Here is a 12058-nt window from a genome sequence, read left to right as displayed (position 1 = left end):
TGGACACCATCAGGAAATAAATATGTTAAATTAATTTTTTTCACTCCATGAAATCTTAGACTCATCTTTGGCATTCCAAGTTTGAGGTTTCCTTGCAAACTCTGTCCTGTCCTTATTTTTTTAAATTTATGAATGGTTTTATGTCATTTATCATGTAAATCTTTTGTTACTTAGTGACTTTTTACAGTAGATGTGCATCAAATCAGTCCATTATGTTGCTTCAGGTCATCTCTGATTTGTTGAGATGTTTCTCTTGGAGCAGCAGCTGATTGCTTACAAATCATTCTGTCCTTCCTTGCCGGCTGGAGTGGCCGAGCGGTTCTAGGTGCTACAGTCTGGAGCCGCACGACACTACAGTCGCAGGTTTGAATCCTGCCTCAGGCATGGATGTGTGTGATGTCCTTAGGTTAGTTAGGTTTAAGTAGTTCTAAGTTCTAGGGGACTGATGACCTCAGCAGTTCAATCCCATAGTGCTCAGAGCCATTTGAACCATTTTGTCCTTCCTCATCGCTCTTCAATGATGACCTGACCTTGGCTTATTGGTTACTTTTGTTTCCTGTTTTTGCCGTTGACTATGCACACTTGTTTGTGGTTGTGATATGCCATAGTCCCTAGAAGTACTACACTGCTACCTCCCAATCTTGAAGACATGCAAAACAGCTTGTCTCACATCAAGCAAGTGTTGTTTTGCTATACTTCTAGTTCTCTACAAGTAAACAATCACTGAGTAAATACCCCAGTCATAGTAGTTAATGGATACCATACCATCAAGGCAAGTTACATACTTTCAAGCTAAAGGAATATATACTTATATTGTTATTGTATGATCTTTTTTGTTCACTAGATATATAACCACAGCAGCATGCAGCTCTTGATGGAGTGACACTTACATGCATTGCTCTTTTGTGACTGCATGCAAGCAGTACTGACAGCATAACACCACCACTGCAAAATATTTCTGAGGACTCCAAATACTGTTATCTGCATATTTGCAGAGACTCTTTGACCTGCTTGCTGCAACTTGTTTGCAGTACATACATAATTGCTATGCTTTACTGAGAAGGTACAACTGTGCAACAATTTTTTTTTTTTTTCCTGATCAGTTACAGTCCAGCTAAGGTTTTACATTTATTTATGCTACTCCTTCATCTGTACACATTTTTCTTTCCACGCACCTGACGTCCCGTTTCTATCTTCTCTTTTTGGAACTGTTATGCTGTGGACAATTTACCAACTCAATCCTGTTTCTGGATTTGGTTTGGTTTTAAATATCTTGCTAATTTATACAAGTTTCTTATAGGTCTTTGTGCACTCCTGTAAGCCAATAAGTTCTTTTTTTATGGTTTTAGTACTGCTGCACAGTTTTTCTTTTCAGTATGCTAAGACTCATTAGCCTTGTTTACCAAATTTTGTCTCCAGTTATTTTCCTGCATATTTATCTATACTTCTGTATTGTTTCTGAATTTAAATGTTTGTGCTGGTGTTCTGTTTCCTAATATCTTTTCTTTTTCGTAATTTTCACTATCTTTTGTTGATTCTAAAGCTAGTATTTGTGATACAGATGTGTATTCTGGCCAACTGATTGCCTTGCAAGTTGGAGGCTCTGCAATTTTGGAGAATGAATTTTTACTATAAATGTCTTCTGTTAACTGAAATGCAAAGTCAGTCTTTCGTAGTCTTCCTCTTGTGGTTCCATTTTCCCCACCATTTGGCTATATGACTTCTCATAGATCCTTAAATTTGTCTTCCCCTGACCCTCCCAGTCCTGTTGTTACCCAATACTGCTTCACTGCTTCTTATCAGAACAGATGGGTAGTCATGCTTTTCCTACTGTCTTTCTTTCTCTCTGTTCTGTGGTTTTTCTACACTGTCAGTATTGCTAAATTATCTACAAAAGTTGAACAAACAATTTTGACATTGTCCATTTTCTAACCAAGTAGTAGTCAACTTCTGGTATTAGATTCTGACAACTGCTCCATCTGTTCAATATTCACTTTTTTAGTATAGTCTGAAAGAATAATGGAGTTAGTACATTGCCTTGGCTAAAGTCTGTCCTTATCTCAAATGAGGCTGTAGTTCTTTTAAGATGACCTGTGTTGTCTTCTGTATTTCAGATTCTTTAAGAATTTTGAATAAAGGTCTTCTAAAATTTTACACATGTATTCCAATAGTATTTTGCTCCTTCAGTCCTTTATCAATTTGGCCTCCACAGGTCCATTCTGCCCTAAGCCATCTCTGATATATCTCGTATATCAGAATTACTGCTGTAGTTTTCTCCTTTCACTTTCCATGGAATTTCTTTGAATCCTACGTGCACATGGTTATCAGTTATTCTAGGCCAGGAATCTTACTTTTATTATTCAGTGGTAATGGTCAATTTCAACAGATATCTATTTCTGACTCTAGAATTCTTCATTTTTTGGAATTGTGCTTTGCTACTGGCACATAAGCTGTCTGATTTTTCTCAAATCATATTATTGTTGTCCTCATATCTTTTTAGTGGTGTATGCTAAATGTCTTTTTCTTGTCAATTTTCCTTTTTTCTTACATCCAGTCAGGCTGGATTTAATTCGTAAATGAAAACATTTTCTCCCAGGAGTGTTACGGAATGTACTTATTCAAAATTAATTTGGCAGCTGTACAATTCTCAAGTGGTAGCTCAGTGTGATGTCTGAATCCTTTATAATTCCTTTTGAGGTAATACTTTCCTTGTGTTAACATTGTTTACAAATTCCATATTCATTACAAGATGGGAATCTTCGTAATCTGTATGCCTAGACAATGGTAGTACTTCATGTACTAATTTCTGTCACAGTCATATCATACTGCACATCTTAATATCCACTCCCCAAGCACTATGCATGGCATTTAATAACTTTGACTTAGTTCATAGTGTGCTGTCATTTGAGAATGGCATAAAGTCAAAATTCCAGTTGTGAATAAATACATTTAATAGCAGTCTAGGCAGAAAATGTTCTCGTCTCCATTCTGTACCAGTCTGAGGACAGAAGTTTAATAAAATTTGTGTGTTTTCCTCTGGAACTTCATCAGATGCTTCTCAACATTGTTCTGAGGACTGTTTTACCTTCTGCATTGTTCCTGTTATCCTGATTTATTGGTGCATGTGCATTAATTATTGTGTACCTCTCACCTAAATACTGAATTATTGCAGGGAAGAGAGACTTTCCAGAGGTAATGAAAAATTTGGTACCGTTTGCATCATAATTGCCATTTATGAATGCAGACCCTAGTTCTGGAGTAGTTAAGCGAATTTCTTCCATGTGTTCTCCGTTAAGAATCTACAGTTTTCTGATTGTGGTATTTCTTCATCTGTGAATGTGTTATTTTGTAATGCTATTTGAACTTGTTGTGCGTTTACAATGTTTGAAACTATTTTGAGTTTGCCAATATTTATTAATGTTTGTATACTTAATGGTCCAAGCCTGTATGTAGTTCCGGTTGTGAACTTAAGGTTCAGTTTAGAAGTCACTCCTCACCTCTGCAAGTTGGTCTGGGCTGCCCAGATCACAAAGGCCCAAATGTGTCACTTATGATGATGGATTCATCTGTCATTGAATGGCAGTTTTCATAATGGAAAGAAACTGAAAGAAAATTTTACACAAGGCGTAAGTGTATGACAGGTTAAAGATGTTATTGGTCACTTTCCTTTGTGAAGTGTCTAGTAGGAAGTATGGCTACAAACAAATTACTGGCTTGTGTAGTTAGTTACAGTACTGAACACAGTGAGAAAATGGAGAATGAATTCTTACTAACATTCTGTTTCATTAACTGCAACAGTTTATCATGTCCTCTTTAATGATATTTTCAAGCCTAACTTACAGCATATTGTGGACTAATCACATGTTGGTGGGCGTTAATAGAATTCTATTTATTTACTGTCTCATCAGTTGTAAATCACTGGCCATTTCTTCAAATATTTCAGGTGGGAACCTCAACAAAATTCGCATCTGATAGTGCAAGGTAAGTTTTTATAATTCACTGCAGAACTTTTTCAGAAATATAAATTTTTGTTTATTAACTGTGAGAGTACTTCAGATATAAAATGCACTACTGTAATTATTCATTAATACTATTCCTTGCAACAACCATTGTGTGACTATTCCTAGATAAATAGAGCAAACGTCTGATATCCATACAGGAAAATAAAAGTTCAGGTGGCATATCAGCAGTTGTATTGTGTTTAATGCAGAACGTCACATGAAAATCACTGCAAATTGAACAGATTCGTATTGATGGGCACAAGCTGATATACTGCAGTAGAAAAAGTAAGAAGAAAGGGTGAGTGGTTATATATCCAAAAATTGGAGATGATTCCCAGCCTTACAGATTAATGAATATAGTGTTGAACACCCATTTCAATGCGGTGCCACAGCGGTGCTCAGGTAACACACAAGCTTGTAGTGGTGACATTACAGGCCACCGTCAAGAAAAAACGTAAGTAGATGGCGCCAGTTTCAGTAAGGTTGTGAAGATTTAGCTGGTGAATCCTCATTATCTCCATTTCTCCTTAGTCCTGGTGTGTTCCTGAAGGCTGTCCCATTCATTAGACACATTACAGGTGACAAGGTAATGCATAATTGGCAGCTCCAGGTCAACGGGTAAGGTTCTCATGTACCCTCTGATACAGGTCAGGCCCAGAAGGGCGAGTGCCTGAACTGTTACCTTCCCAAATGCCAATTGGTCCCTCTGAAAGGAGTTCGGAAGGTGTGACCTGATGTGTGAACAATCATTTACGGTAGGTGAATCCCCCTCTGGGGGGGGTTCCCAGTTGGAAAGAGCATGCCATTGGAGATGCTGGCAGTCATGGGTGATTTTTTTGCAATGTATCAATCACCACCTTAGTGTGTGTCAATAAACATAAACAGAATGAGGCTATAAATTTGAAGGCCCTCCCAAATGCACCTTGTTTCCTCGTGGTATCACATATTGCAGAGGGTCAGTTCTTTACTATGGTTAATGCGTGCTTTATTCTGGAAGGTGTTGCAGTTGGAGGCTCTGTGAAATTTTTTTCTGATTTATGAAAAAGAATGATGCAAAGTTAATGCCCACATGCACTCATTTTCTACCATTTGCTCAAGTAGTTTTTGCCTCAAAGATTAAGGCAAGCTATAAAGTCAACACAGTCCAACCATACATTCCAAACCAGTTGAGTTCCTACAAGTGTCAACATTATAATAAAATGGGTGTCCTGTAAAAACATGGCCAAGTGTGTTACTTTTGGCAGAGATGCTCGTGAGGGCAGCTGTTTGCCTCCTCTCTGCTGTCTTCATGAGCACACCATCCAGCAGATCTGAGTGAAGGACACCAAACCCCACCCTGTCACTTGCAGTTCTTAGCTAGTCAAAATGCGTGCATTTTACCAGCTGGCATTTACAGTATCGCTTTTGCAATGCCATGTATAATGGAGGATATGCTCACCCAGACTCCTGACCTCAAATTCAGTGTTGCAGTAGTGAAATCACACAGGTCACAATAGCATCCCTGTCCCCTCCTACAGCTACGCAACAAGCCATCAAATCTTTACCTTTGGTGGTGAAATAACCTGCTACACAACTGTCAGGCTGAAAGGACAAAAGCGGTACTCCTGCAAAGACTTTCTACAGCTAAAAACAAGTCTTCATCTGTCAACTAGAAAGTTCTAAGAACTGAAGCAAAAACAAATGGTCTTCTCCTTCCCTGACTTGGAGATCCACTTCAGTGGTGTTGGCATATGTACCCTTACCTGGCTGACCTCCACTTTGCTGGTGCCCACTGCCTACCGATTTTCTGCCCTAGTATTCCGACTGACCCAGGGAGAGTGCCTATATGTTTGTAGATCTCATGGAACAGGATTCTGCTGCCTCTTCCCCCTGTAGCAGTGAATTTTTGAGGGGTGTCACTCAGTAGCCACCAAGGTGACTAATCTTAATTTGTTCCCTCCTCCCCAATCCCCATGATGACTTCTCCAATGGAACATTCATGGCATTAGATCCAAGGAGGAATTACAGCTGCTCTTTGGAATTGCAGTGTCCGCTTATTTTCTGCTTCCAAGAAAAAAATTTGTCCTCCCAACCCATTTGACCTTTCATGTTTCCTTCTGGTCCTCTGTGACCTTTACCCCCAATGACGGCACTCCACCTCACGTGGTAGCCATGCTGGCCATCCATCTGATTTAACATGCGACTGCTAGCTGTTGCAGTCAGCATTGCCTTCCTCATTTCACCCTTTCTCTTTGCAACATCTACACCCCTCCATCATTTGCTGTTACCAAGTTGGACTTACTCTACCTCATTTGTCAGCTCCCTCACTCCTTTTTGCTGCTTGGCAACTTTACTGCCCACCACCTGCTTTGGGGCTCTTAGAGAACCTGTCCAAGAGGTTCCCTCTTAGCTGACCTTCTGAATCATCTCTTACCACTGGAGCACCCACGTTCCTTTCAGATTCCATGCACATTTATTACCATTTGGACCTCTCGTTCTGCACTGTCCAGCTCGCCTGTCATCTTTGGATGTGTGTTCTTATAGGACAACTATCAAAGGATTTCCACCCAGTAATATTCAAACAGCTTTTAGAGTGTACCCAAGAGACGAAATCCAATAATAAGTTAACTTGGCAATACAACTTAAGATCATTTACAAAAACCTTTAAGAATGATAATGGCACTTGGCACCATAAAATCGGAAACATTAAGAGCAGTAATAAACTAAAAAAAGAAAATAAATGTGGTGTCACCGCCAGACACCACACTTGCTAGGTGGTAGCCTTTAAATCGGCCGCGGTCCATTAGTATACGCCGGACCCGCGTGTCGCCACTGTCAGTAATTGCAGACCGAGCGCCACCACACGGCAGGTCTAGAGAGACGTACTGGCACTCGCCCCAGTTGTACAGCCAACTTTGCCTGAGATGGATTACTGACAAAAACGCTCTCATTTGCCGAGACGATAGTTAGCATAGCCCTCAGCTACATTTGCTACGACCTAGCAAGGCGCCGTATTCAATTGATATTGAGTTTCTATTAATGTATCATCAAGAGCGATGTTCTACAAATGTGGATTAAAGTTAAGTATTCCAGAAGCTACGTACTTCTCTTTATAGCATTCATTACGTATCCTGTTTCAGACCTCACACCGGCCTGCGTGAGTTTAAGCACGTGCCTTTCGGCTTCCTCTCATTGTGTCTAGGCTGTCTTGTCTAGACACAACAATAATAATAATGGCAACTTGGCACCATAAAATAAGAGAAATTTATTCAGCAAGAACAAATTACAATGGCGCTTTAAAAGATTTTACACCACAGACCAAGATCCAATAATAAGTTAACTTGGCATTACAGTTTAAAATCATTTATATAAAAGAACTTTGAGAAAGATAATGGCACTTGGCGCCATAAAATAAAAGAAGCACAACACACAACCAATAAACATAATAACAAAATAATAATTTGATACAACCAAAGGGCAAGGGCAACTCTCAACGCAATCACAGACGATCGAGCTCTCAACACTTTGAAGCCTTCCCACTAGAAATGGTCCTCAAAATAAATGCTGAGAGCTCCCTGACATGCCTGCCGCAACTGCCTATCACTTCTGCACCTTGGTTATGTTCTGTAACACACGACAGATAATATCAAAAGATAAAATTAAAAAATCAAATAACAATATAACATCCTGACAGAACATAACCATGGTGACATGAACTCAGGTGCTCTTAACAGGTGCCAGAAGCCAACACATACAAATCTTAATAAGCAATTCTCACTTCGTAAAACAAAACAATAAAAGCCAAGTGCACATGAATGGTCAAACCACAGTCTTAGAAGTGCCTTAACGACACCAAACGCGACTATTCCACCAAGTTAATAATAACACAGTGAGATAAAAATACAGAACATACCACTTAATGCTGTGACACAAACCAAATTGACGCGATGATGTTGTTTAGGTCCCAGAAGACCATATATACCAAGCAGAAGCAATTCACTATTCATATACTGTCTAAATCCGCATTTCTTAGGCAGACTTTACCTAACACATCAAATGCCAAATATACCATAGGTGAACGCAACTCTGGGCGGGTAACAGGAACCACCTACATGAATTCCTTCAAAAAGAAATGAACAGGCACCACCAAAGGTAACGCTGAGCAGACCGGGTGGGCAATGACCCACTCAGCGGGATAACCAAAAGATACTCCAGTTTAGCAAGCAAATTAGTACCAACAAATATCGTAACCCGACACACACACACACACACACACACACACACACACACACAGCAAAAACTTCCAACAACGCCATCCCACATCAGAATGAAGTTCAGAAACCGCTGCTGGAGCTTCCAGCAGAAAATATGGAGAGCCAACCGAGCCCACACCCTAACCTGGCAGGCGACTCCAAAACTTAGCAATTAGTTGTCTCCTGGCCAGAGTATCATACGACCCCAATGGACCTCCACATCAGACAGGCAGACAGAACAAGTACACCAACTCCAATTAATCACCACTGCATGGCCAGCACAGCGGCAAGTCGCCTCCGCCCCAGACCACTCTGCTCATAATGTGAGGCAAAACCACCTTAGCGCTAGTTACCAGCAGGTCAAGCAGAGCGAACTTCACGTTCCGTGCAATACCCGGAAACTGACTACCCTCTCACTTTCCACCGGCCACCACAAACACATGCCAGCGGCATAATAGCAAATCACTACCGGAGTGCCACCCGCACCAGAACAGCGAACTATAATCGATTATAGCGTGCACTCTAAACAAGATCACAGGATAGTATCACACACCATATCAATCTCCTCCCCCAAAAACCCACGGGCGGGCTGGCGAGGGGAGGGGGGGGGAGCAATAATGTCCAGAATGGAGCTCCCTCTGACACAACGCCTGTGCCAAGCCTACACGTGTTCCCTAGCCAACTTAACTTGGCTTATATGGATGCAGTAGAACTTCCGAGAACTCAACTGCCTAACCAAAAGATTAACGAGCCCTAAAATCCTTTCTATTCAATAGGGCCCACAGAAAGGAGGTTGCGGCTTACCTTTTATCTAATTATGTCCCAAAGAGGATGCGTTACGGACAAAAACTAAGCCCCTCCACCTTCCCTCCAAAGGGGCATCTACCACGATTATACTGATTGGGTTGTCTATTGTGCGCACGCAGAATGTTACGCCTCGCTGTGCCCCAGTTCTCACGAAGACGTGCTGGAGTAATTTCCCTGGGCAGTAAATCATTAATATTCATCAAATTAGACACGGGGGAATTTATCGAATGCCCAAACATCAACACATTAGGCGTACTGCCGGTTGACTCGTGACACGCTGAGTGAAACGCCTGATTGAGCTATGGCAATGACGTGTCCCAGCTTTTAGGGGAACAAGTATGAAAAATGCACAAGGTGGCTTTCAAGTTAAGATTGACTCATTCAGCAAAGGAGGCCTTGGGATAATACGGTGTTGTGGTTATATGTTTTACCCCTTGAGAGAAACAAAAATATTTAAATCACCGTGACAAGAAAGCCGGGGCGTTATCACTAACCAAGATCCTCGGAGGGCCAAACGAAGAAAAAAACACAAAAAAATGGCTGAACAGTAATATCTGCCATGACTCCCTTGGTCGGCAACAACCAGGAATAATGCGAAAATATGTCAACTACCACCAACATGTACTTATTACCTTTCCTACTTCGAGGTAGGGGGGCGATGTAATCAATAGAGACGCTCCATGGGACTGGACTCTCTTTCTGACTGAAGAAATCCAGTACGGGGGCCTACATCAGGTTTGCCTCACTTACATTCGTTGCATTTCGCAACAAAACTCCTACCGTTCGTATACAAACCCGCCCAGTACAAATGCTCTCACACGTGGTTTAAGGTCTCCTGACACAGTGTCATGGAAAAATTTAATAACCATAGTTCCTAGCTACTTAGGGATACACAATTTGTTCTCCCTAGAACCCTTTTCCTGTTTACATGAAATAGCATTGCGAAATTGAAGGCCCAGTACCTCTTCACCTTCTTTAAGACGCTGATATAACGGTCCACAATATAGATCATCAATTTGTTTCTGGGGTACATCCCAAAATAACCCCAGAACCTCCGTCAGTAAGGCCCCCACTCCTATCTCAGTTCCCTCCTCTGTTTCCCCATCCACGAACATCCTACTGAGAGCATCCGTGACAGTATTATCCGCACCACAAATGTGTCTAACCTCGAATCAAAAGGCAGATATGCGAACTGCCCACCGTACTGAGAGCCTGATTGTCGGTCTCCAGTACAAACGGGTGATGTTCCAGGTCAAATGAAAATTTTTCGAGGGCAAACACCACCACCCAAGTCTCGCACTCATAAACAGAGTACTTTCGTTCTGGATCGGATTAGCAATGCGATGCATAAGCAATAGCCGTCGACTACCTTCTTGGTCTTGTAGTAATAAGGTGGTAATTTCTCCCCGGGAGGCATCAGTCTGCACAATAAATTGCGAATTGAAATCGGGTACTGCAAGGACTGGAGGAATAGCGATTGCCTGTTTCAAAGCGAGAAAAGCAGTTTTGTTGCTTTGAGCCCCAATGGAACTTACATTTTTCTTTCGTAACTGAGGGGATCCGCTAACAAGGCAAAATCAGGGACGAACTTAAGAAAAAAATTACACATACCCACGAAATGGGCAACACCTTGTTCATCTTAGGGAGACTGAAACTCCTTAATAGCTCGTGTCCGTACCTGATCTACCTCACACCTCTTTCAGAGACAACATACCCCAAGAAGACAATACTAGTCTTACACAAACTTATTTTGGAAGGCTTAACCGTCAGACCTGCATTATGCAATCTTTCAGATACCAACTGCACATGTGTAAGGTGTTCCTCAAACGACACGCTGTAAATTACCAAATCGTCTAAATAATTATAAATGCACTGAAACTTCAGATCACCCAAGACTCTGTCCAGAAAGAACAGCGGCACCTGTAGCCAAACGGAATGGAACTCTATTAAACTCAAATAAGCTCCAATCAGTGGTAAATGCCATGGCGGTTTTAGAAGATTCACTAAGGGGAATTTGAAAATACTCTTGGTTTAGATCTATTACAGTAAATACTTTCACACTGCAAAACCAGGTGAAAAAATTATGGAGATCAGGCAAGGGTACCAACTCTAATATAACCTTCTGATTAAGAAGACGATAATCCACCACGACCCGGTTATCGCTTTTACCTGGCTTAGGGAGCAAGAACACAGGCGAAGCATACGGAGATGTGGAATAATGAATGACCCCCACTTCTAACATTTGATTAATTTTGTCTTTCAAAATGCACACCTTCAGAGGGGACAGTCTATACGGTGTCTTACACAGGAGTGTTGTCAATAAGTCGGATCTTGTACTGGATCAAGCTAGTTACCCCGAGCTTATCAGTCATCACCTCAGGGTAATTCATCAACAACGCTTGTAATGCGTCAGTGAGGTATGGTTTAAATGGGCCGTAACTGGGAGTTGTTCCTGTATAGAGACCACCTGGCAACCTCCTCCCTGTCTACAATCACAGAAGGCAATTTTCGTTCCAGGTCGGAACTGAAAATGAAATGTGCCTCTAGAACAATCTATAATAAGACCCGCTTTGTATATGAAATCACATCCCAAGATCAATAGGATATTTAACCGCTCGGCGACCGACAACTTCACCGGCCAAGAAAATTTTTTGACACATATGCTAACCTTACGTTCCCCGAGGATAGGCAACAACTGTCGATTGGCCGCACGATGTTTTACCTCAATAAGAAGCAAATTTTAACTACGGGCCGATGTATTAAATTCAAAATACCAGTTAGTATCTATTATAGAATGGGCACTACCAGTATCCAATAGGGCACAAATCTGTTCATCCCCAATCTTCACACAAATGTAAGGAGAGGAGGGGCGAGAGACAACACGAATGGCCCGGCCATTAACCGGCCAATTTATCTTCCTGCATCTCCGAATCTTTCTCCTCTTCCCCTTGCATCATTTAGCATCACGGGGTGTCCACGGCACCGGACGGGCCCGAATAAGATGATCGCACGATCTGC

General features: G+C 41.4%; 1 protein-coding gene across 1 annotated transcript in view; it reads left to right on the top strand.

Annotated features, from left to right (window-relative positions):
- The window catches only part of LOC124720360 (zinc finger protein 492-like), a 63753-nt gene that overhangs the window by 34508 nt on the left and 17187 nt on the right, over positions 1–12058 (top strand). Inside the window, exon 4 of the mRNA XM_047245691.1 lies at positions 3944–3981. Coding sequence (XP_047101647.1) covers positions 3944–3981 — 38 coding nt within the window. The remainder of the gene's footprint in view (positions 1–3943; positions 3982–12058) is intronic.

The sequence above is a fragment of the Schistocerca piceifrons genome, chromosome 11 (genome assembly GCF_021461385.2).
Source record: "Schistocerca piceifrons isolate TAMUIC-IGC-003096 chromosome 11, iqSchPice1.1, whole genome shotgun sequence".
Classification (NCBI taxonomy): Eukaryota; Metazoa; Arthropoda; class Insecta; order Orthoptera; family Acrididae; genus Schistocerca; species Schistocerca piceifrons.
This window is presented reverse-complemented; position numbering and strand designations above follow the sequence as displayed.